This window comes from Protopterus annectens, chromosome 2.part1 (genome assembly GCF_019279795.1).
Source record: "Protopterus annectens isolate FY-2018-M chromosome 2.part1, PAN1.0, whole genome shotgun sequence".
Lineage (NCBI taxonomy): Eukaryota > Metazoa > Chordata > Ceratodontiformes > Protopteridae > Protopterus > Protopterus annectens.
Window position 1 is genome coordinate 1648522628 of NC_056729.1, and position 27532 is coordinate 1648550159.

General features: G+C 43.2%; 1 protein-coding gene across 3 annotated transcripts in view; it reads left to right on the forward strand.

Moving 5' to 3' along the window:
- The window catches only part of CCHR2.PART1H1orf159 (chromosome chr2.part1 C1orf159 homolog), a 603467-nt gene that overhangs the window by 545745 nt on the left and 30190 nt on the right, over positions 1-27532 (forward strand). For all 3 annotated transcript variants that reach the window (XM_044063076.1, XM_044063078.1, XM_044063077.1), the window contains one exon: positions 18751-18781. In XM_044063076.1, the coding sequence (XP_043919011.1) occupies positions 18751-18781 (31 nt within the window). The remainder of the gene's footprint in view (positions 1-18750; positions 18782-27532) is intronic.

Genomic DNA, 27532 nt, shown 5'->3' on the forward strand with positions numbered 1-27532 from the left:
CAACTTGCATATCAATGTCCTAGAGATGAGAGCAGTGCTCTTAGCATTGCAGGCCTTCCAGGATGCTCTCCCTCCAGGGACAGTTGCATTTCAAATGGGCAATATGTCAGTAGTTTGGTACATCAAACAAGGAGGTACCAGAGCATACCCATTGTGTTGAAGCACTCAGTGTGACAGTGGGCGATCTCATACAACCGCTTTCTCATAGCAACACACATTCCGGGAAGTCCAGTGTGATCGCAGGCAAACTGAGTAGGGAATATTCTCTTACCTCACAAGTGATCTCTCAACAAGTAAGTGATGGGAATGATTTTTCATTGTTGGGGCCAGCCTTCCTGCGAGTTTTTACTTCCCCTTCTAAACAACAAATGCCGCATCTATTTTACCCTAATCCCTACCTCAGGGGAGTCACCAAGGGTGCTCTAGTTCACGATTGGCCCCCTGGTCTACTTTATGCCTACCCACCAATCCCATTAATCCCAAAATTTCTGCAAAAAGCTTCTAGGTTGAAGAGCAAAAGTCATCCTCATTGCACCTAACTGGCCTTGGCAAGTTTGGTTTCCCTTCCTTTGGCCTCACTTACTTTACCAACCTTAGATTTTGGATTCCATTCCAGACCTCCTGTCTCACCAGACTGGCATGATCTATCCAGACATTTCAAACCTCAGTTTGACAGCCTGGTTTCTCCAATTGCATTAATAGCCAGACAGCTAGTGCTCTCTTCCCCTGGCTGACGTGTACTTTTATTTTGCCGTAAACCTTCAACACGAACATGATATACAAGTAAATGGAAAAGATTTGTTTACTGGGCATAAAATCATATTGACCATTTTTCAGCTGCGATACATAACATATTTGAGTTTTTAGCTTTCCTTTTTAAAAGAGCTAGTACCTAGACTTTGAAAGTTAGCAGCAATATCAAGTTTTCACATTGTGTCTGAAGGGTCTTCAGTAGCCTCTCATAAATGGTGCAGAACTTTCTTGCAAGGCACTCTTATTTTTGAGACCTCCGTTGGTTTGGTACTGCAGGCTTTAATCATACCGTTCAACCATACCGAATTCCTCAGTATTTACTGATTTTGGGGGCAAAATAATGGGGTGCCATGGATTACCGAATGGCCCCTATAATTACAGATTATTTATTTTTTTGTTTTGTATTTACAACTGTAAATTTATGGCTGTCACCACGCATCACCAGCCTACAGGGGACGTGTGTGAATGACATCAACCTCGTTGGACTGTTATTTGAACTGTTTTGGAGAGAATATAGAACAATTTAAAAGGTTTGCAGTGTCCGGCCAGCACCCAACTACAGGTCAGGATGAGAAACTCTGCTTCCAGGTAAGAAAAAAAAAAGAATTGTATTATATGCTATCTGGTACGCACACTATGGGCCCAGCTTATAATAAAAGTGTGTGTTTTAGCAGAAGCCAATGTCAGGTTCATCAGAAGTGTGCATGTGTTGCTTATTGCTATTCAGTGATAGGTTAGGGGGGCGAGTTTTACTCTAGTTATTGTTGCTGCATGGTGATTTAAGAGCAGAGTGATTCCCTTGTTGTTTATTCAGTGCGAGTTTTACTCTAGTTATTGCTGCATGGCGATTTAAGAGCAGACTGCAAAGTGATTCCCTCGTTATTTACTCGCACTGCGAGTTTTACTCTAGTTATTTTTGCTGCATGGTTATTTAAGAGCAGAGTGATTCCCTTGTTGTTTATTCAGTGCGAGGTTTACTCTAGTTATTGCTGCATGGCGATTTAAGAGCAGACTGCAAAGTGATTCCCTCGTTTACTCACAATGCGAGTTTTACTCTAGTTATTGTTGCTGCATGGTGATTTAAGAGCAGAGTGATTCCCTTGTTTGTTCAGTGCGAGTTTTACTCTAGTTATTGCTGCTGCAATGCTGCATGCTGATTTAAGAGCAGAGCGATTCGTTATTTATTCATTGCACTTGTCCATTATAGAATGACAGTGCAAACGGATGGGGCATAACAGCATTTTACCTTGAAAGAAAAAACTACACAGCAGTACGTTATTACTGTCTATAAGGTAGTATTTGAAAACCTTCTATTCAGAGTGCATAAATAAACAAGTCATAAACAAGCGAGTAGGCTGGATATATGTTGGATCTTCTGTGAGATGGAGAGGTAGTGCTATAGTAGAATGGGGGGCATGCTGTAACTGTTAATGTAATGGGAATGGGGTTTTTGTTGCGACAACCTCTCTATGTGCAACACAAATGTGCACTGTGTCTTCATTTATGTTATGCGCACGTATGCCCACCAACTTCTAAATTTAAATTACCAGAACAGACATACCTAAAGTAAAAATCTCCTGGCTGCAAACCACTGTCCCCAAGTTGTCACAGTAGACTAATACCCCCACCCCCTTAGCTGCTTGACTGAATATCAGAAATTCTGGAAGCCGGATTGGTGGGGATTGTTTTCTGCACTTTGGTTGGTTGGAAACACTGAGCTGCTCATTAATCATTGGTCAACATATCTCAGTCAGCATTTAGTGTTCTCAGATAAATGCATGTTCTTGTGAGATCAGGTTAACTTGGTACTTTCGTTGTTTTTGTGCCTGAACTGTTTAAGCACAAACTTGATAACGCTACTTATCTCATGACAAGGATTTGTACTTTCTGGGACTGTAGCTGAGGCAGATGTATGGCATGTATTCCAGTTTTGCGACAAACAAATTTTGAGCAAAATTGATGCACATTGTTTCCGTAGTACTTTTGAGTTCCTTTGCTGCCAGACATATTGATAGCAGCTCTAGATTTCAGTGCTTGACCCTAGTTTGCTTATGCTACCCCGTTTTATCAACTAAACTGCCTGTAACATGTTTGCACGTGGCTATGTGCATTATTTTATTTGTTTAGGGAGAAGCAGCTCAGCCCGGCATTTAAAAACTTGACTGCAACTGCCACTCCTAAACACACTAGATGTTCTTCGTGTTTCACTGTTGCAGTCATTACACTTGAGTTATCCTGCTGGCAGGCTACCCTCAGTAGGTCTGAATTCCAAAGTCTAGGTCCGGCATCGTTTGCTTTCGCCTCTTCCCTGACGTCAATGTGCCAGGGGTATAAAAGATGCAGCCGATGCCATTTTCTTCAGTCTTTCTTGCCCCGCGGTGCCCGAAGCATAAGCAGTTCGCAAGTGCCAGTCGGCCGACTCCTGAGATTTTCGTGTTCGAATTTCAGATCCGAAGTCTTCATTAAAAGCTAAGTACCCCATCGGGGAAACTGTTTTCTTGCTCCAGACCAATGTCAAAAAAAGTTAATTGTATTTCGTGTGGGAAGCAAATACCTCATAAGGACTTTCATTCTTACTGTATTCCTTGCCTAGACCCTGACCACGATGTTGCTAGTTGTCGGTTTTGTGGTAGATTTAACCAATGTACTGTTAAGCGTCGGTACAATTTTGCATCACACAATTTTGGCAGAAGATTTAATTATACGATGTCAGATAGCCATCCGACTACCGGAATTCACAAGAAACGCAAAGAAAAAGAAAAGGCATCCAAGGTCCAAAACCGACGACTAGGCTTCTAAGCCAGTCGCCGGTTCTCAGTGAGGTGCCTTCGCAGCCCCTGATGCCTGCTACTTTAGACCCGCAGGCTGCTACTGACTCCCACGTGGAGTCGCCTAGGCTGCAGGAAGCTCAAGGTATTTGACTGTCTGAGACTATTCCCTCAGATGGGTCTGGAGCCTCTGAGCAGGCATCGGCTTCTGAGGGTGTTTTCAGACCAAATCAATTCTACATTAAAATGACTTCAGCTTCAAAGGCAAAGACTAAAGCACCCTTAAAGATAAACAAGTACAACAGCCTCATGGACAGGCCTCCATGCCCAAAAAACAGATGCTCAAAATGGCCGAAGACTTAATTACTTTGATCAGGGGTTCCTATCCCCCACCTGGTAAAAGGCCTAGGCAAGAGACAGAATATGAATCTTCAGATCAGGTTTACATTTCATCTGATTCCTCTTCTGATCAGGAATACTCTCTTCCTCCCTATGAGGATTCTGATGCTGAAGAATCTATCCATTCAGCCTCTCCTCCTGAGGATTACTCTTTCGGGGAAACCTTGCATACCATGAGGGAGCATTTCCACTGGGAAAGCCAAGATTTTTCAGAATCTAAGAAAAGGCACAGACTTCCCTTTACTACCACAACACAGGCCCCTAGCTATTCCACCTGTTAGACATTGTTGATGTGTTTTCAGAGTCCACTCTGACCCCTGACTCCTTACCTCCATCTCCTGTTAAGCCGGACAGGAACTACAGGGCTCCTGACTCTCATAAATTCCTTTTCAAAAACCCAGCTGCTGACCCAGAAACTATCTCTCAGGGTCCCAAAGGGGTCAAGGCTTCCGTTGCAAAAAACCCTACCCCCTCTGACAGGGATTCTAGGGCATTGGACAGATGGGGAAAAAAGATTTACACTTCCGCTACCTTGGCTATAAGGGCTTTAAATTGTCAGTTTCATATGCTCAAATATCAGCAATATATTATGTCACTGCTTAAACAGAAAATGTTGACAAATTCTGAGTGTGAAGAAAACAAAGAAATGCAGGATTTATTGCATGCAGCTGAACAAGTTGGAAAGCATACTTTGCAATGTGGTTTTGATTCTTTGGATGCCTCCTGCAGAGCCGCTGTTACGGGTTCTGTCATCAGGAGGCATGCTTGGTTAAAGGAACAGTCTGCCTGATCATGTCAAAGCAAAATTATTAGATGCCCCATTACAGCATGATACTTTGTTTGGTGTTAAAGAAAATGGAGGACGAAGCTAAATCTATGCAAACGGTTAAGGATTTCTTACAGGTTCAGCCTCCAAGATTTAGCAGACACTGGCCTACAAAGAATTGGTCCTTTTCAGTGTCAGACAGACCACAAAGGGGCACATACAGATGCCCAAGAGGCAGATCCCAGCCCCAAGGTTTGTACAGGTCTAAACAATGGGGTGCTTCTACCTCCAAAAGTGGAAAAGACAAATCACAGCCATACAGGAAACCGTCCCAATGACTTCCTCCTGCCTACACCAAGCACTTATCTTCTGGCAGCACCTTTAGGGGGAAAACTAGCACTTTTTTCTCAAAACTGGCATGTAATAATCCAGGACAAATGGGTCCTAGACATAGTGTCACAAGGCTGCAAGTTTCACTTCCATACCCTGCCAAGGACAAACTGTTGGCCAGACCTGCCAAAACATCAATGGGCAGAGGCACAAAAGCAAGTCTCATCCCTCATGGACATGAGGGCCATTCAACAAGTACCAGAGCAAGAGCAGGGACAAGGATTTTATTCAAGGCTGTTCTTGATACCAAGAAAGAACAAGACCTGGAGAACAATACTGGACCTGTCTATTCTAAACACATTTCTGGATATACCAAAATTCAAAATGTTGACTACAGCAGCTTCTGCCCATGCTGGGCAAGAAGGCTTGGCTTGTGACTTTAGACCTAAAAGAGGCATACCTGCATGTCCCAATCAGACAAACATGCAGAAGATGCCTCAGATTCAAAGCTGGCTCAATGCACTACCAATTCTCTGCACTGCCCTTTGGCTTATCTACTGCATCCAGGGTCTTCACAAAGTGCCTGGTACCAGTAAATTGCATTCTGCAGACAGAGGAATACAGATATATCCTTACTTGGGCAACTGCCTCATTCAAGCAGAGAACAAGGACATTCTACTATAGCATCTGGCTTTTGTAAAGAGATTTCTAATAGGCCTAGGGTACACAGTCAACGAAAAGAAATCAAAACTAGTACCCTCTCAAGAGATATTCCTGGGCTGAAGCTTAAATACAACTGCCCAGATGGCTTATCTTGCGCCAGATAAATGCAACTGACTACCTATTTCAACCTGTGGGCAACAAAGGCCCAGTTATCTGCAAGAAAAATTCTGCAGGCTTTGGGCATCATGGCATCCTGCATTCTACTAATTCCATATGCGAGACTGCATATGAGGAAACTTCAATGGTACCTAAAAAGTGTTTGGACTCAACATTACCACAGCCTCGAAACAATAATTACCCTCATTCCCTGCCTGCAGCAGGAGTTTCGTTGGTGGGCGAAGGCTTGTCACCAGAACAAGGGACAGCCATTCACTTTACCCTCAGCCAGGCAGACATTAACGAATGCATCAGATTATGCCTGGAGGGCCCACATGGCAGGAAGATGTTTTCAAGGCACATGGTCCGCAAACCAAATGCATCTATATATCAATCAAAAAGAGATGCTAGCTGTTCAGAATGCCCTGACAGCCTTCAAGGACCTACTTCATCCGGGACAACTACGGATAGACAGAACACCACGGTCATGTGGTATATAAACAAGCAGGGAGGCACTCATTCTTACCCTCTTTGCAGACTAGCCATGACTTTGTGAGACACAGCATTGACTTACCAAGTACATCTGCAGGCACAATTCCTGCCAGAAAAGATAAATACTCTGGCCGACGAACTAAGCAGAAACCTCATGGATTCCCACAAGTGGAAATTGGATCCACAAGTCTTCAGCATGATAACAAGGAAATGGGGATGCCTGGATATAGATATATTTGCCTTTCCTCGCAACTACCAAAAGCTTAGCACTATATGCCTTTCCTCCACTGCCTCTCCTCCCCAAGGTACTTCTAAAGGTCAGACAAGAGAAGCCAAAGATGATACTGATTGCCCCAGACTGGACCCACCAGCACTGATAACCAATCCTAAGGAACTTGTCTCAATGCCCGGCTTGGACCTTGCCTCAAATACCTCCTCTACTATCCCAGCAAAAAATCAGATCCTGCACAGCCAACTAAAGACCTTAAATCTGGCAGCATGGCGGATAATGTAGTGATAAAAACGCGCCTCTCACTAAAGCTGTAATGGATGTCATTTTGGAGGCCAGAAGGCCTAGTACCAGAAAATCTTACGCTGGAAAATGGAAGAGATTCTGTGCTTGGAACCAGGCACAAGGAATTGACACAGCTGTACCAAATATTCCTCAGATTTTGCAATACTTAACTGAGATGCTGGACAAAGGCCTATCCTTTTCACCAATTAAAATTCATGCCTCTGCCATTTTGGCTCATTACAATACACAGCCACCAATCTTTTCTCATCCTTTGTTAAGACAGTACCTCAGAGGAGCCAAAAACTTAAGGCCTCCAAGGAGATCACCAATACCTGCATGGGACCTCAATTATGTTTTGGAAAAACTCACCCTGCCTCCTTTTGAGCCAGCCGCTACAGCTGATATAAAGTTTTTATCTTGGAAAACAGCTCTGCTCCTAGCAATAACCTTTGCAAGATGAGTCTCAGAGCTATAGGCACTCACGGCTGTGGAGCCTTTATCATTTTTTATCCAGACAGGGTTTCTCTGAGGACAAACCCGACATGTATGCCTAAGGTAGTGTCCAGTGTGGCCCTTAACCAAACTATTTATCTGCCTACTTTTTATCCAAACCCACAGAATAAGGGGGAGAGAATTCTGCATTCTTTGGACGTGCACAGACTGCTATGATTCTACTTGAACATAACAAAGCTTTCCGAAAGACAGAGCAACTACTAGTGGCATATGCTGCAGGATCACAAGGAAAGGCCATCTCAAAGCAGACTATTTCAAAGTGGATAGGCCACTGCATTCGTTTCTGCTATTCACAACATGGCAAGCCAGTACTTAAGGGCATTAGGCCACATTCGACCAGAGCAGTAGCCACTTCAGCAGCCTTCCTCAGGGGAGTACCAACCAAAGACATTTTAGAGGCTGCTACCCTGGAGTTCAATGCACACCTTTACAAAGTACTATCATTTACCACTCTACTCTAAATCCAGGGCAGGCTTTGCCACTGCAGTGCTGCAGGACCTCATAGCCGCTCCTAATGCTATTTAGCTCCAGCCTCCCAACCATAGCTTTGGGATTCAACCCAAGTGTAATGACTGCAACAGTGAAACAAGAAGAACATAGTACAGTTGTGTACACTTACTATAAATGTAGATGTTAAGAGTGTATTCACTGTTGCAGTCCAGGTTACCCACCCACCATTCCCCCATATCTTTGCTGCAACTTATCTGCACTTCTCTAATTTATACAACCTATGTGGTGTATTTGCTTGTAGATGAAGGTATTGTATATATTTTGATGCATGCATGTTTTATTGGCATATTTTTAGCCTACCCTTTTGGGGGAACCTGACATCTGGGACAAGAAAAACTGAAGAAAATGGTGTCTGCTGCATCTTTTATACCCTAGGTGCACTGACGTCAGGGAAGAGGTGACAGCAACTGATGCCGGACCTAGACTTTGGAATTCAGGCCGACTGAGGGTAGCCTGCCAGCAGGATAACCAAAGTGTAATGACTGCAACAGTGAATACACTCTAACATCTACATTTATGGTAAGTGTACACAACTGTACTTTTTCTCAAATCTACAGGCTACAGTACTTTAAATTTTTCTTTTGGGGGCCCATGTCTCTCAGCTGTCCAGAATTTCCCAGAATGTCCAGATTTTTGCCTCATATTTTGGGTCTGTTCCTCAGTGTTTTATTTGGATTTTTTGCAAAACTGTAAGTATTGAATTCACTAAATAACTGGCATTTGAGTTTCAGACTTAAGTCCTTCAGAATGCATGGTAGGACAAGACCTCTTATTCTAACAACTTTCTAAGAGCAGTATTTAAAATTTGTCTCTGGAGCCCCCCCCCCCCATTATCTTTGTCTTTGCCCATATTTTTTGTGCTAAGAGGTTGAGAGCTATGGTCTGGGGGCATATGTTGGTTGTCTGTTCTTCAGTTTGCGTTTGAAAGTAGATATCCCAAGATTCTGTTGGAGTGGGCGGGGTTACATAATTATGTATGCAAACTTCGTTAATCAGCATACAGATTTGCACCCATTTTTCATGGGCCTCTGTACAGATTTTTGATTCCAGGTTGAGAGGTGTATGGCTTTAATACATTGACCTTGCAACCAGCAGGTAAGTGTGAGCTTTATTTGATCCTTTTACAAGAATGAGAGTGACGCTGAAAACAAATGCCTCTTTCCTTTCCAAGGTAGTGTCAGAATCTAATATTAATCAATCCATTAATTTACCAGTATTCTTTTCAAATTTTGCAAACCAGGGAGAATACATTTTACATTTATTGAATGTTTGCATTCAGTTATGAAAAGAGAGATCAGAAAAACAGATCAGTTGTTTCCTTTGCAAAACTGAAACTGGAGAAAACCAGCAACAAAAGTATCTTTATCCAGATGGCTAATTGATTTGTATTTTTCATTTAACAAATTGGGTATTGCCTTGCCAACACTTGTACAAGCTCATTCATCTAGATCCATGGCAACTTCAGCCTTTCTATACAGAGCTTCTATGGATGATATATGGTTTCCAGGGTAGAGCATCATTTGGTTCAGCTGTGCTCAGGAATATCCTTCCTTAGTCGATCCAAGATTGTAGGTAGCTGGAGACTCTGTCCCAACAGATTAGGATAGAATGTAAATTGACAACATCAGATGAAGTTATGTACATAACATTCCATCTGTGTTTATTTTCATTCTTCCTCAACTTCCTGCCCACCAGCCCCATCCCTTCTGTCCACAAGCTATTCCCTTTCTAGTAAATTCAGCAAACAATCAGAGATAGCTTAGGGCGGATTCATTGTGTGTAAGGGACAAGCTCGAGAGCTACTTGGTTACTACAAGCTTTAGTAACTGCCGAGTCTCTGATCCAAACCAACAGTTAAGGAAGAATTAAAATGGACAACACAGATGGAAGGTTATAGTGATTACATAACTTCTTTTTTTTCAAAGAAATGCGTAGAAGCAACCTGTCATTTATGCCTGTAGTTGCCTTAGAAACCCAAACCATTTAAGTTTTGTTGTAGCATTACACTCGCAAGCAGTCTTTCTTGGTGTTATTACATCGAGATCAGAAGTGCCCTGCACAGACGCAAACACCCAGAAAGTAAATTTTATCTAATTTGCTCATTAAACAGCACTTTTATCAAATCTTAGTGCAGTCTGACCTGAAGTGCCAAACCCCAGAGACCACCTAAGAAGACCTCTTTATAACCCAGTCCATGACCTACAGTAGCCCACCCACATACAGGTCTGGACAACATAGATATGCAATTTCTAAATGTCTCTGTAGCCAGCTTAATAGCAATGGGCAACCTGAGACAGTATGGCAATTGTTTTGTGTTCACAGACGACTATTAAAGAAATAAATAAATAAAACGAACACGGTATGCAAGCGATTCATATACACAATTTCACTGGAGGCAAAATCTGTCAAGCAGGGATGTTAAAACACACACACACACACACACACACACAGACACACAGACAGACAGACAGACACACAGACAGACAGACAGACACACACACAGACAGACAGACAGACAGACACACACACAGACAGACAGACAGACACACACACACACACACACACAGACACACACAGACACACACACAGACGGAGAGACAGACACACACACAGAGGGAGAGACAGACACACACACACAGGGAGAGACAGACACACACACACAGGGAGAGACAGACACACACACACAGGGAGAGACAGACACACACACACAGGGAGAGACAGACAGACAGACCGACACACAGACGGACAGACAGACAGACCGACACACAGACGGAGAGACAGACAGACCGACACACAGACGGAGAGACAGACAGACCGACACACAGACGGAGACAGAGAGACCGACACACAGACGGAGACAGAGAGACCGACACACAGACGGAGACAGAGAGACCGACACACAGACGGAGACAGAGAGACCGACACACAGACGGAGACAGAGAGACCGACACACGGACGGAGACAGACAGAGAGACCGACACACGGACGGAGACAGACCGACACACAGACGGAGACAGACAGAGAGACCGACACACAGACGGAGACAGACAGAGAGACCGACACACAGACGGAGACAGACAGAGAGACCGACACACAGACGGAGACAGACAGAGACCGACACACAGACGGAGACAGACAGAGACCGACACACAGGCGGAGATAGACAGACAGAGACCGACACACAGGCGGAGACAGACAGAGAGACCGACACACAGGCGGAGACAGACAGAGACCAGCTGAGCGAGAGACAGACAGAGAGACCGACACACAGACGGAGACAGACAGAGAGACCGACACACAGACGGAGACAGACAGAGAGACCGACACACAGACGGAGACAGACAGAGAGACCGACACACAGACAGAGAGACCGACACACAGACAGAGAGACCGACACACAGACAGAGAGACACACAGACAGAGACAGACAGAGAGACCGACACACAGACAGAGAGACCGACACACAGACAGAGACAGACAGAGAGACCGACACACAGACAGAGACAGACAGAGAGACCGACACACAGACAGAGACAGACAGACAGAGAGAGACCGACACACAGACAGAGAGAGACCGACACACAGACAGAGAGAGACCGACACACAGACAGAGAGAGACCGACACACAGAGACCGACACACAGACACAGAGAGACCGACACACAGACACAGAGAGACCGACACACAGACACAGAGAGACCGACACACAGACAGAGACACAGAGACCCCTATGCTGAGGCACTAAAAATGCAATCTTCCAAAACCTCAGACTTTCTAAATCTGTAAATGGTAATCCTTGGCAATCTCTACAGCACTGTCTATATGCAACATCAATCACCACACGCACATACTCCTACAGCCAGTGGATCTTCAAGAAAAAAGCCCATAAGGCAAGCGAACACATTACTCAGGAATTTTGTCATGGGGGACTCCATTGTGTGACACTCAGATGCCACACTTGCCAAACTAAAGAAGTTAACTGTTAGTTGCTTAGCAGGAGCCAGGATCTACCAGGTTACGCATGCACTCAAGTCACTATACCACAGGTAACCGTATTTGGGCTGCTCCAAAATATTGACCTTTTACTACTGATTTTTTTCTGGGCTGCTGGATGTGCACTACTATAATGTAACAACCCGTTTGAATATGTGGGTTTCCTAAAAACGGATGCTACATATTTATGTTCCTTATCCTTTTGTAACAACACATCAAGATAGGAAATCTTTTCTTTTTCAGTTTGAACTGTGAATCTTAAAGTAGTGATTCATTTATATATTCCTGGAACCTACTTAATTCAAGCTCATTCCCTCTCCATAAAATAAAAATATTGCCCAGATATCGTATATGTTAGAGCAGCCCAAACTGTGACAATCAGATATTTTAGATGAATGTAAGACATTAAAGATGTTTTTGAATAGAGGGTGCCCCCCCCTAACTTGATTGATGGTATTGAAAAGGAAGTAGTAGAGAAGGCATATGTAGGGTTTTATCAACCATTGCTTGGTAAAATAGAGGGAAGTAAGCATGTGGGATTTAATACCCCCCTAGAAAAGATTTAGAAATATTTAATTGTGGGGGAGTGACAACTTTCAGCTTGGAAAGTGAAAGGATTAAAACCGTATGGGTAAAAAAACTGGATATGTGTGATGGAAGAACCTAGTATTTGGGCGATGTTAGATGAGCACCCCTGTATCATTTATAGGAAGGGGTTGACCTTAAAAAAAATAAATAAATTAAAAAAAAAACCCAGTACAGAGAAAGAAAAGTACACAAATTATAGTAGAATGCCTTGTTGTGGGCGATGTAATTATTGTAAAGACATCTTGTTTGGTAGCAATATTAATGGACAGAAAATACAGATAAATGACAGATATGACTGTTCTTCAGGGAGGTAATATATAATTCTCCCTATGTCAAGCGTGTGTTGCATTTTACTTTGTGAAGACTGAAAAGTCTTTAAAAGAATGTCGTTATGAACATTTCTATGACATTAAGAAAAGCAATATGAACAAAGCATTATATAGTCCTATAGGAGTGAATAATACACTGGTTTAAGTTTACCATCTTGACACAAGTTAAAAGAAATGAGAGGTGGACCTTTGGCGACTTGGTTGGAAAAGAAAGAACTTTATTGGCAATTATGGCTAAATGTAACAAGCTACCTGGGACTGAATGAGCATGTTTCCATTTCCAGTGTTTTAAGACTAAAATCTTTAGAAAGATAAATATGTGGATTAGATTAAAATGACTGTGGGATGTTTGGAAACAAGTGTATGAAAGGTGTAAGTGTGTTTTACAATTCCCATTAAAACTACCAATTTATGGTAACACACAGAGGTAGACATTGATGAGGTTGTGAGCACAATTTTGTATATGATTGGTTGGGGATGAAATTACATGTAATTGGAGGGGGATTTAAATAACTTGTGTTGAATGTTTTAATTATCTGAAGAAGTCTTGAACTTAAGATGAAAGCACTTTTATGGCATTGTTTTAAAGTTTTATATTAAAAGCTTAGTTCCTGCTGCAAACTTGTGGATCTCTTTTTGGGATTCAGTATTTGTCAGCATGGGAAGACATGTTTAACACACCACGTTACTTTGTAAAGGAGGGTCTGCACCTGTCTCCCTTATGTTTCTGAATATTGGCTAAAACATTTGTTCTTCCCCTTAGAGCCTTTTTTTAGGTAATGCAAAATTGACAAACCTACCAACATAGCAAATAAAGTTTAGAGAAACCCAAAGATGTTCTACTCGATGCTAGGATCCTAAACAAGAAATTCCACACCCTACAAGCTCTCCTTACTCTAATATAAACATCTGTATCTTTACTGAGACATATTATAAATCTGTAGAAAGCACTCCGGCAGTGCAAGGCTTCAATGGCTTCCACACATTTAGACCATTAGCTGCACAGACTGACAAAAGGTGGACGAGTCTCAGTTTATTGGCAAGAAGCATAGCTCTGTGTTGGTTAAACAGGATGATGCCCTGGAATTTATCCACGTGCAAATTGGCATACAGCCCCATACCATATCCTAGCATGCTATAGGTCACCCTGTATGTCCCCAGAATCCTATAGCATGTACTAGACCTACTGGAGATGCCCCCCCATTAGACTAAATACCCTATTCATGGGAGACTTTAACTACCTGTCTATAGACTGGGAAACATACTGCCTCATACCCACAGACACAATGATTCCTGGACTTTTGGAAGCTATTCCAAAGCAAATTATACCCTAATAAGTGATGGTTTATTAATATTCAGTCCCCTTTCCAACACCAAATTCACAACAACTTATGTGGAATTGTTCAGAGACCCTGTACAACCATGTAAAAATGGCTGTATAGAACCCACTTGTACCTAGGAAGCACAAAACAAGCTCTTAAAACAAACTACACTGGTGGAATCCTAACCAATAATACTGTATATAACAAAAGGAAAAAAATCATGGTTAAAATCAGAAAGAGTAACTCCCATAATGATAGGAGCTCTCCAGTTAAACTGAAAGGAAATTAAGAGGACTAGTTAAATGCAACAAGGCCAAGTATTGAGGTCAAGCAGGCTGAAGACCACCACAAGGCCTTGTACAGTTATGTCTGAAAGCTCAAAGGCAGCGCACATCTGTGTGCCAAAATTGTGGTCAGTGGTGCCGCCTTCATTGAGCAGAGCGACATAGCAAATTTGAAGGCTGACCAATTCAGTTCAAACTTCAACCCCCCCCATTCTCCCCTGCCTCCCTCCATGAAAAACCACCTTGTGGTGGTCTCCTGGGAAGGTGGCCTAATGGTTAAGGTGTTTGCCTTGCAAACGCAAGGTGCAGGGTTTGAGTCTCTCAAACGATAATTGGCTAGGCTTAAAATGGCTCACAAGGGCAGTTACCCTAGTGCTAATCTATGAACTATGGACATATCCCCCAACTATTAACAGGGAGCCGGTCCTGGCAATGCTTACTAAGGCTAAAAACACAGCCTCAGTGAGCCCCGTCAACAACCATGAATGCCTCCTAAATAGCTGACAACATGACCTATCAGGATCACTTGAGTCCTTTTTCAACTGTAGCCTCAGAACAGGCTTTGTACCACAAGAATGGAGGACTACAGTGGTTATCCTACTTAAGGGTGGACCATCAACTGGCACTGTAAACTACATTCCTGTTATTTTTGACTAGTCTAATATGCAAAGCCATGGAATGAATTATCATGGAAATTATCAACCAAGACATATGCATCCTGTAGATACTGGACCCTGCTTAGTTTGCTTTGTCAAGGGAAGATCATGACTACTAAACCTGGTGGACTTCTTGAAAAGGTCGCCAAGGCAGTGGATGAGTGGAAAACTGTGCATAACACCTACCTGGACCCAGCTAAGGTATCTGATACACTGCCAAACTCTGGTATAGTTTGTAAACTTACTGAACTGTTACCTCCCTGGATTGCCAGCTGGGTCACAGATAGGACCACGAAGCCAGGATTGGTGATACTAAATCTATTAAGAGATTAGTTACTAGTGAGGTACCTCAGGGTTCTCTGCTGGAACTACTGTTATTTGGCATCTACTTCTCAGAGGTAAAAGCTAATGTCAGAGACCTTTTGCTGACCAAGTTCACAGATGACTGCAAGTTGGGAGCTATCATAGATTTCCCCCCATGGCACAAACATCTTACAAGTGGGCTAACGCAGACAAAATATTGACAAAGTCATGGACTAACACTCTGTGCCAAGAAATGCACTACAGTACATAGTGAGGAAACTACCACCCAGACTAATTACTCCATCAGTAAGACACCTAAGAGCTGATCCAGTAGTCAGGGATCTGGGAACATATGTAGACAATAAATCTGGCTTTTGACCAACATGTGGCCAGGGTAGTAAGAAGATGATTGTATGTCACCCAGGTTATAAGTGTGCATGGCATCGAAATCCATAGTACCTCTTTATTCGGCCCTTATCAGACCCATCCTTTGAGTATGTCGCTTTCATCATATACCCGACCAGATGTGTAACATTTGGAATGCCCACAAAGGTTCCTTACCAGTAGAATCCAGGGTCTAAGCACTTGTCTTACATGCATTTCCTTTAAAGCTGCATCTATATGCTCTGTCATACTGGTTAAGAGGTGATCTATGCCTGGCATACAGGGCATCCTCAGGTCCAGCTCTGATGGATTTTTTGCACATCTGCAAACTGAATAGCATCAAAACCACTAGGTCCAAGGATTTAAATTTTGCTTGTGACATAAATAAGACATGTTGGCAAGACAGTATCTTAGAGGATCCTCATCCTGTGGAACAGGTTCCCCATTTATGAAAAGCAGAGTCCACACCTAAACCTATTTAAGCATAAACTTAACTAATGGATGGGAAGTTGGATATTTATCCTGGGTCTGGCCTCCCACATTTTTGATACAGTGGCAGGCAGTAATACCCAAACTAACATACCCCCTCCCTCGCACATAACCGCTTAACTTCCTGACTAATATACCCCTCCTAATAAATGCCCATGATACTCACAAACATAATTCAGTTAGTTTGGATTGCATGGCTAGGCTTATGAAGGCCCTGGTGATCATTAACCCAGTATATGACCTATGAACCTGTTTGCCTGCATTTTTACCTTAGTGCTCTAGCTGTAGTTACTATGTTCTTCCTTGTATGCACATTCACAGGCAGCTTTGATTCTACATGGACAAAACCAGATCTTCCAGCAAGAATGAGTTTTGTTTCTGTTGCCAAGTATGAGCTGGGCATTAAGGATAGTAAGGGCATAGTTTCCACATTAGGTAGACTTCGTACTGTTTTCAGGGGGCATTTCATGAGGGCAGTGGCTACTTGCTTGACCAGGGAGAGAAACTCCAGATGCACATCTTTGTAAATGTCTAACAAGTTCTGATGCCCTTGATAAGTGTAAGCATGGGCCTGGGAGATGAACCATTTGTAGGTTACCTCTGTCCATTAGAGACATAGGTGTCAAACCAGGGATGAATTTCCGGTTTCCCATCCAGTTGTCCAAGTTGCACTTGAATTGGGTTAGGGAGGAACTCTGCTTCACATAGATAGGGAGCCTGTTCCATAAACTGGGTAGTATCTGGGATACATACCTATCTCTCCAGCAGCCCTTTTGATAACACAGGCAAGGTTTAAGTCTTTAGAATGGGGAATTTTGATGCTGTTTGTTTTGTGGATATGCAGGAGGTCCATCAGAGTGGGGTCTGACAATGGCCTGTATGCCAGGTATAGATCTCCCCCCAAAGGCCTGTAGGAGACAATACAGGGATAGGGCCCTGAGGCGGTGTGCATAAGAGATATTACTTGTGCCCTGTACTCTTAGTGAGGAACCTCTGTGGATGTTTAAGTTGTTGGATATGCCTAGTTGGGTACATACAAAAGGGGGCATTGTACTCAATGATAGGTCTGATGAATGCCGAATACAGTGGAACAATGACGTCCTTGGACTTAAGTTACGCAACATAGAAATATTTCCTCACCACTGTAGACGCGTGATGATCAAAGGCTAGATTACTGTCTATGTGGTCCCCAAGTCCCTGACTACTACTACAAGGGGTGTGTTGTCAGTATGGTAATTACCAGGGATGGATGACTTTCCAAAGGATGCTATTATGCAGTCCATCGCTCTGACACCAGTTGTTTCTGTCAGCCCCTCCTAGAGAGCATTTGTCAGTGTGAGATTCAGACTGCTCCTAATTTACAATAATCTGCAAATTTCATCATCCAGAGACCACTGACAGTTGGCCTTGACTTCTGAGAAGTAAATGGCAAAAAGGAGCAGTACAAGGACCGGTCCCTGAGGGGACTTCACTTGTGACTGGCCTTTTTGTAGAGGTGGACTCCTCAATTTTAACTTCTTGGGTCCTGTCTGTGAGCCAGTTGGCTGTCCACAAGGTGACATTCGGGTTTGTACCGAACATAGAGTTTGTCAATACCTGAGTGGGGTATTGTCAGATGCCTTGGCCAGGTCAAGGTGGGCAGTGTGAATGACTTTGCCCTCATTCATTGATTTGTTGACCTTCTTGAAGACCATCAGATTGAGTAGGCATGATCTGCCCTTGATGAAACCAAGCTAGGTTGGGTCCAGTGTCTGGAGGTTTACTATATCTCTGTTGATCATCTCCATGATCATCCTTTCCATGGCTTTACATACAAGACTAGTGAGATGTATGGGTCTGTAGTTTCAAGTTCTGTAGTTGGCCCACATTTGTGCAGAGGGATGATTGTTGCCGTTCTCCATTCATGAGGCACGAAGCCTGTTTGGAGGCTACAGTTGAATAGTAATTCCAGAGGCCCTGATAGGTCATGTTTCATGCTATTTAGAAGGCATCCTGGGATATTGTCTGGGCCTATTGATGCATTGTTCTTCGTCTTGGAGAAAGCATTAAGGACCTGTTCCCTAGTGGGAGTTGTATTTGGTGATATTTCCTGAGAGAAGGTTGAGAGGGAGAGAGTGCTCTTAAGGCTGTTGTCTGTGGTGTCTTCCCATAACTTTGGTCACCCACCTAGTAAGTATGTCGTAATGGCTATTGATACAGACCACTTGTTGTTAAAGTTATGTACTTATCATAGCTATAGATCACACCCTTCCATTATCTCCCACCTTCAGTGGTTCTCCATTGCATGTCTTTCTCTGTGCTTCTGTTCTTTTTTTTCCTTCCTTCGTTTTTGCTTTTGGAAGAACTGAGAAATGAGAAGTGTTCCAGGCAGCCTGTGAAAGATTTATCTAGCAAATGGTCAGAATGTCTGCAGTATCAGGTTACCAAATATTTGTTTCACTGAGGTACAAATTATTTTGTTTGTAGAGCTGTGATATCAGAGTTGTAACTTTTTGCAAAGGGTTCTACAGTGTGTTTGATACTGTCATTTGTTTTGCAGGCAGCAATGATATATACTCACACATCTTCAGGTAAGTTGATAGTTTAAAAGAGTTTGTGTAAGGGACATTGATATATTCACATTTTCAATCACTGTTATATTTCCTTAGCAGCTGTGTTTTAGATGGTTGTAGTTAATTCTGTGAAATAGGAAGTTTCAAGTTTTTTTTTTTTTGTGGTTTATTTTCTTTCATCTATTCACGCTTTTCTGTAAGCTCATTCTTGGAATGATGACATGTAGTACCAGCAAGGATTTCTCAAACTGTAGCATAGAGTTTTGGGTAAAGAAAAACAAGTATATTTTCCAGATATGGAAACATTTAGTTATGTTATGGTTCCAGAGGTACAGAATTTCATGTAATCCATTTCAAAATAAGGGATTTTACTTAAAAATTCTAGTTGGTATATAGTAGCCAGTGTATGACTCTGCATGTCGAAGTGTTAAGTGTTGCAGATTCATACTCGTTCTTTGATCTGTGGGCAAGCTGAAGTCTCTGCAGCTTGCTGCTTAAAAGTTTATTGGGTTGTTTCCTGGAATTTTTTTTTATATAGCAACAGATGTTCGTGTTTCACTGTTGCAGCCCTAACAAATGGATTCTCCAGCTCCTGGCAGCCCTTGATCGGCCAGAATACCAAAGGTAAAAATGACATTGGCTGCCATCTGTTGTAAAGGACGTCAGGGCATCTGATACAAAAGGAGGCAGCCGATGTCACTTCCTCAGTCTTGCTGTAGAGCCCGAAGGAGAAGCTTTTTATGTACGAGTGCCGGTCGGCAGTTTACCTTTGGTGTCTGACTGCAAGCAAAGTCTACTACAGCTGAGTACCCCATTAGGGGATCCTCTTTTCTTGCCTTAACGAATATCAGAAAAAGCTAATAATTGCCTTACCTGTTGAAAGCAGATTCCCCATAGAGATTTTCATTCATATTGCATTATTTGTTTAGGCCTTGACCATGACGTTCCCAATTGTAATCTCTGAGCCTCTTTTAATCCGCGTACTATCTGTTGTCTGGCTAAGATTTTGGCTAGGCATTTTGGAGTTTGGCCTAAGTTCGTTGGTATGGCATCCGTCGGTCTTCAGGCTTCGGATATTCTGAAAAAACGTAAGGGTAAGGACCGTGACATGCCTCAGAAATCTAAGTGCTCTGAGGTTAAGTTGGTCGCTGGTCAGGTGGGAGCCATTGAGACACTTTCGCAGTCCCTGCTGGCCGTAGATGTACAACTGCAGGCCTTGATTGAGTCCGAGTCCCTTAGGCCTTCGGCTTCCATTTTGTCTCCAGACCTGTAGTCAGTTGCCTCTTCTGATGGAGCCGGAGCTGCTAAGCTGACTCCAGTGTCAGAGGCCTCCATTTTACGTCCTGACAGCAAAGTTCTTCCTTCGACTTCTGCTGCAGGCTTGCAGGTAAATCTTCCATTCGTAAGCCTGTGAAAAGGCAGGCTCCAATTCCTTCTTGTTCACTCTTAGGGGTTCTCAGCCTCCTTTTCCTAAAAGGAGTAGAGATGTTTCTCCTGAGGTTTTATCCTGTTCAGGATCTATTTCTGCTGATGAGGAATTTTCTCCTTTTGAGGATTCATATGCAGAGGAGTCCATCCCTTTGGCCTCTCCTCCAGAGGATTTCTCTTTTGGTGATACTTTAAATACCCTCAGGGAACATTTTAAATGGGAAAGTCAGGATTATCCCCAATCCAAGAAACTGATTAGGGAGTTTCTGGATTTACCTCAGCATAAGCCTCTTGCTATTCCACCTGTGTTGAAAGTTGTTGATGTTTTTCTGGAAGGTTCCTTGTCTCCAAATTCAGTTCCTCCTGCTCCCAGGAAACCTGACAGGTACTACAGAGTCCCTGATTCTCATCGGTTTCTTTTCTGGAACCCGTTGGTGGATCCAGAGTTTATTTCTCAGGGCCCTAAAGGAGTTAAGGCCACTGTTACCAGGAATCCTGTTCCTTCTGACAGGGAATCTAGGAATCTAGATAGGTGGGGCAGGAAAGTTTATACCTCTGCCACCCTAGCTATTAGGGCTACTAATTGGCTGTTTCATATGCTGAAGTATCAGCAGCACACTTTGGAGGCTATTAAGTCTTAGATCGCAAGTGTACCTCTTTTGGCAGAGAATAAAGACATGCAGGATTTGCTGAATTCAGCCACTCTGGTCAATAAGCATACTTTGCATTGTGGTTTTGACATCCTTGAGGCCTCCAGTAGGGCTACGGCTACTGGGTCTGTTTATTAGAAGGCACGCTTGTCCCAGAGAACAGCCTCTTCCAGAACCTGTCAAGGCTACGCTTTTGGATGTACCCTTGCATAAAGACAATCTTTTTGGCAGCAAAGCTGAGGAGGTACTTAGGAAGGGGGAGGATAAGGCCAAGTCTATGCAAACTGTTAAGGATTTTCTGCAAGCTCAACCCCCTCGCTTTAGCAGGAATTACCCTTCCAAGAGTTGGACCTTTCCTGATACCAGCAGATAGAACTGTTCCAGGACTAGAGGTTACAAATCTTCTAGGGGCAGATGGCTACCCTTCAAAGGTCAAGGGGGTGGCAGGCTTCCACTTAAGGATGGAAGCTCCAAGCCTGCATCTCAATCAGAGCACACTCTGACTTTTTACAACTTCTGCCTGGTCTTGCTTGCCTGGAGAGTCCTGTAGGGGGAAGGTCGGCTCTTTTTTCAGATGTCTGGGCCACTATCACAGACAACAAATGGGTCTTCAGAACGATGTCCCTAGGGCAGTTTTCTTTCCACACCTTTCCAGCTCCCAAGGGATTCTCGGACATTCCTCCAAACCAAAGGGCAGAAGTATAAAAGCTAATTTTGTCTGTCTCATCTGGGAGTAATAGAATCTGTTCCTGCTCAGCAGGTAGGCCAGGGCTTTTATTCCAGGCTTTTCCTAGTTCCAAAAAGACACCTGGCATCCTATCCTAGATCTTTCCATTCTGAACTCTTTTCTAATTCTAAAGTTCAAAGTTCTCACTCTGCATCAGTTGCTTCCAATGCTAAAAAAAGGATTCCTGGCTGGGTGACCTTGTATCTTCGAGGCTTATCTGCACATCTCTTTCAGGGAAAGTTGCAGACAGTATATTTGTTTCAGAGTGGGCAAGCAACATTATCAGTTCTCTGCACTGCCCTTTGGCTTATCTACTGCTCCCAGAGTCTTCACAACGTGCCTGGCTCCAGTCATTGCTTTTTGCAGGCAGAAGAAAATTCAGCTTTACCCATACTTGGACAACTGTCTGATTCAAGCAAGTTCTCAGGAACCGCTACTAAAGGACCTGGAATTCGTAAAAACTCTTCTCTGGGTTATACTCTCAACTTGGAAAAATCAAAAATGGTACCATCCAAGGAGATAACATTGCTGGGAGCGAGTCTGAATACAGCCACCCAGATGATATATCTCACCCAGGAGAAGCAGACAACTCTTTCAATTTACTTCAAGGACTTGGCAAGCCTGTCCCAGCTCCCTGCAAGGAAATACCTGCAAGCTCTGGGATTCATGGCATCTTGTATACTCACGATTCCATATGCAAGACTGCATATAAGGAAATTGCAGTAGTACCTCAAGAACATTTGGTGTCAACACACACAGGACCTGGATATGATAAGTCCTCTGCTTCCATCTCTGCAGACGGAGTTTCTGTGGTGGGCAACAGCCTGTCTACAAAACAAAGGCATGCGTTTTCGACCAGCTCCTGCCACTCAATGCATCGGACTATGCCTGGGGAGCACACCTGGATGGAAGATGCATACAGGGACATTGGAACGCCCAGCAGATGCACCTGCACATAAATCTAAAAGAACTGATTGCAGTTCAGCAGGCCTTACTAGCTTTCAAGCATCTTCTTTCTCGTGGGACCCTGCTTGTCAGAACAGACAATACCACAGTCGTGTGGTAAATCAACAAGCAGGGAGGGACTCACTCTTACCCTTTGTGCAGACAACGTATGAATCTTTAGTCCATGGCAGCATCCCTGGACCTGCATCTCCTAGCTCAGTTTCTTCCAGGAAGGCTCAATGTTTTGGCAGACCACTTGAGCAGGCGAACCCTGGATCCTCACGAGTGGCAGCTGAACAGATCAGGTTTTCAAAGCATCATTCAACGTTGGGGTACACCTCAAGTGCATCTTTTCTCCTCCCCAGACAACCATCTTCTACCTCTTTTTGCACCAGACAGCATCACAGAAGAGCCTGGCGAGAGTGGATGCACTGTCCTTCTCTTGGATGTTGCTATCTGTCTACGCCTTCCCTCCTCTTCCCAGAGTGTTATTGAAGATCAGGAACGAACGACCAAGGACTATTTTCATAGCTCTGGAGTGACCCAGACAGCATTGGTAAACACTGCTTCGCAGTCTCTCCCAGTTTCCTCCTTGGCATCTTCCTCTGAAGCTGGATCTTTTGGTTCAGGAAGGGGGAATCATTCTGCATCCTCATCTTCAGTCCCTCCATTTGGCAGGATGGCTCATTGTATGACTCCTTCCATATCTTCTTCCCTTTCCCAGCAGGTAGTTGACGTGCTGAGGGAGGCCAGGAGGCCTAGCACTAGGAAGTCCTACACTGGCAAATGGGAAAGGTTCTCTCATTGGATGCAGGTTAGAGGGGCATCATCTTCTCAGCCTACCCTTCCTCTAATCCTGGAATACCTGGCTGAATTGCTTCAGCGTGGTCTGTCTTTTTCCTCTTTCAAGCTCCATGCTTCAGCCATTTTTCTTTTGAACAGCCCATTTTCTCTCCTCCCCTGATGAAAATGTTTCTCAGAGGTGCTTGCAACTTAAAACCTCCCAGAAGGGCACCTATTCCAGCCTGGGATCTTAATTTTGTTCTAGAGAAACTCGCCCTTCCTCCTTTAGAGTCAGCTGCCACTGCAGATTTAAAGCTTTTCTCTTGGTAGACTGCTTTCCTCTTGGCGATAACTTCAGCAAGGAGGGATTCAGAGCTGTAAGCTTTGGCTGTGGAGCCTATTCTTGGTTTCCATGCCGATAGGGTTTCTGAGAACCAATCCCTCCTTTATGCCCAAGGTGGTTTCTAGCTCGACTCTTACTCAGTTCATACACCTTCCTACCTTATTTCCTTATCCTCGAAATAGAGGTGAAAGGATCCTACATTCTCTTGATGTGCAGACAGCTCAGGTTTTACCTGGACAGGACTAAAGACCTTCGGAAGTCAGCACAGTTATTAGTCAGTTTTGCCCCTGGAGCTCAAGGCTATTTCTAAGCAGACCATTTCCAAGTGGATTGCACATTGTATCACCTTTTGTTATTCCTTTCATGGCAAGGTTCCTCTTCATGGGGTTAGGACCCACTCAACTAGAGCAGCTTCCACTTCAACCTTTTTAAGGGGTGTCCCTACTAAAGATATTTTGGAGGCTGCCACATGGTCTTCTTTTAACACTTTCATAAAACATTGTAATTTGCCTCTGTTTTCCATAGCCAGGGCAGGGTTTGCCACTGCTGTGTTGCAGGGCATTATCGCCAACCCTAGATTCTGTTGGTGGTTCCTCCCTTTTCTCTGGGCTTTGGTAATCAACCCATTTGTTAGGACTGCAGCAGTGAAACATGAACATAGTACAGTTGTGTACACTTAACCATAAATGTAGATGTTCGAATGTATTCACAGTTGCAGTCCTGGTTTCCGTCCCTCCTTCCCCCTTTTTTGGTCCTACTCTCTTTTCCAGAGGTACAGGCTAAATTGGATATTTGCCAAAAGTGCTTTTGGTTCAAGCTTTATTTTTGGGAGCTTCTGACTGTTAGGGCAAGAAAGACTGAGGAAGTGACATCGGATGCCTCCTTTTGTATCGGACGCCCTGACGTCCTTTACAACCGACAGCAGCCGATGTCATTTTTACTTGCCTTTGGATTCTGGCCGATTTTAAGGGCTGCCGGGAGTCTGATAACCCATTTGTTAGGACTGCAATAGTGAAATACACTCTAACATCTACATTTATGGTAAGTGTATACAACTGTACTTATGTTCTTTTCTGGTTTATTTTTTTTTAATTTACATTTTTTTGGATGTAATTTGATGATGCTTAGTAGTGTAAGGTGATATTTATCCAGCGTTATATTCCTACATCATCTACTAGGGTGTAGCTGGTTCAACCAGCACCCAGCACTGATACCATGAACCAGTGCCCCGCCCCCTCAGCTCTTCAAGTGAAGAGAAAAAAAAAAACATTTACTAAGCCAGTTATGATTGCAGTGCAGCTCATAATCCTCTTTTCCCTAGCATTGTTCTTTTTAGGGCTTTATCCTCCCCCTTCCCTGTCATGAAAGCTGTGAAGGGCTTTGCATGTAAACCAGTCTTTTAGTTATCTCATCTCTGGCTGCCTGATGGCTTGGGAGTGTGGGAAGCAACCTGAGGCATTGGGAGCTGCCAGCCGTTCTATCGAAGAACGAAAGCAACCTGAGGCATTGGGAGCCGACCAACCGTTATATCTAAGAAAAGCAACCTGAGGCTTTGGGAGCTGCCAGCCGTTCTGTCGAAGAATGAAAGCAACCCGAGGCTTTGGGAGCTGGCCAACCATTATATAGAAGAAGGAAAGCAACCCGAGGCTTTGGGAGCTGCCAGCCGTTATATCAAAGAAGGCTATTACCCATATAGGTTGGGCTACTGCAGAGTGATCATTTCAACATCTACTTTTATGGTAACTTTATTTACACAACTGTACTTTATAGATACTGTACCCTCTCAGAAGGGGGCGCGTTCCAGTGTGGACATTACTGCATGAAAGGAGATGTAACTAGTGTTTATTTTAAAAACACCATGAAGTTGCAACTGTTGATTTGGGTTTTAAGTTGTTACTTTTATTGCAGTAACTTCACATCCTCCCTAATGTACATGTCTTTATAGAGCCAAATCACAACATATACGCACATTTTTCCATTTTTCACAGACGGCGAATACATAAATCATCATAAATGTATTTTGCTTTTGTAAGTTAAGAACAAAAGTACCATTTCTTTGTTACTTAAAGTGATGTGTTCTAGCATTTGAAATGTTATCACATACAGAATCTGAAAATATCTGGTATTGTGACTTTGCTGTCAGAAATTAATTGTACATAGTTCTGTTTCCTCTGCACCCAAACAGCACAACACACCTACGGTATCCAACTGAATGTAGAGATCTGATGTCCAAAGCATTTTGAAATGTTAAATACTTCACAAACATACCTCATTATTGATGCTCTCTGCGATTGGCCTACATGAGGCTGCAAGTTGTATAGTTTCTATACAGGCCGAGTGTGCAACATTTGGTAAGAAGGGTGAAATATAACTCTCAGCCAGAATACCACCCTTATGTTGTCACTTTATCGCAACTAAACAAAAAAGCGTATGTAATTCTCCAGGCAAGTTGATATTTCTGTTACTGCAAACAGGGTATGGCCTAAACTCCATGTACTGACAGAGGCAGTCTGTTGCTGTTTGAGTAGGGGGTCAAGATGCATTGAAATCCTTAGAGATAAAATTACATTCTTGAGTGCATTTTCCACCAAGGTATCTTACAACAATTCTAATAAAAAAACAGGGAATTCTTGTAAGGAGCTGACATAGGGTCTTCTACACAGGTAGCAAATGAGGTATTTGGGGCTTTTATAGTCTCAGCTATTGTACATCATTTCCTCTTGAGTACTGTTTGATCTGTACTCAAATGGCAGGGTGAAATTCATGTCAAGAATGTATGTGCACTAAACTTTCATTATAACAGAAATTAAAAAAAAAATCAAATATTTCACATGTAAGGCATTATTTCTGTAACTGCATTCAGGGTTATGCTTAACATCATATACTGGCAAATGCAGTAAGTCAGAATTGTGACAATTAAATCCATGGAGGTAAAATGGCACTGTTGAGGGTATTTTGTGCTAAAGCATCTTACAGGCAGATAAGATGTCATATTTCAGAAGACTTGTAACAGTTTGGCTTTATTCCCAGTTTCCCCTTGAGAGCTGTTTGATTTCTCCAGAAAAAGCTATGGTAGATCTAATATTGAGAATATATGAAGACAAGGCAACATTTTTGTTATTGCATATGCGGTGAGGTCCAGACTCCACATGCTGACAAAATGTGATGCGCTGTCTTGTAAATCTGCTCATGTGTTTTTTTTTTAATACCTGTCAAAAGGAATCCAGCATGTGACCTTTAACGTGGTTGTGGTGTTTCCTTGGGTTTTTGTTTCCAGCATTATATCCATTTTCTGCTGGGATTCCTTTTTATTTCTGCTCAAAAGACCAGGTGAAATTCATGCCCAGAATATGTGCTTTAATTTCTTATTACACCAGAAGTACGAAACCTAAGTATTTCACCTGACAAGGCACCATTTCTTTTACTGTATATAGAGCAAAGCCTAAAGTTGAGATAGTGATAAAGGTGATGTGCTGCCATGTAAATAAAGATTGATATTGGGGGGGGGGGGGGGGGGGGTGAATGGCATTCTTATGTATTTTCTACCCATGTCTTATCAGGATTTCTTAATTTTCTGTACACTGTCACAGAGGAACCATCAAATGGCCTCTTGCACAGAACTAGAAAATTTGGTGCTTCAGAGTGGTTTTATTGTTAGTTTGGAATTATATCTGGATGATGTTCGTGTTTCACTGTTGCAGTCATCACCCTTGGGTTATCCTGCTGGCAGGCTACCCGTAGTCGGCCGGAATTCCAAAGTCTAGGTCTGGCGTCGGTTGCTGTCACCTCTTCCCTGACGTCAGTGCGTCAGGGGTATAAAAGATGCAACCGATGCAATTTTCTTCAGTTCTTGCCGAGCGGTGCCTGAAGCAAAAGCAGTTCGCAAGTGCCGG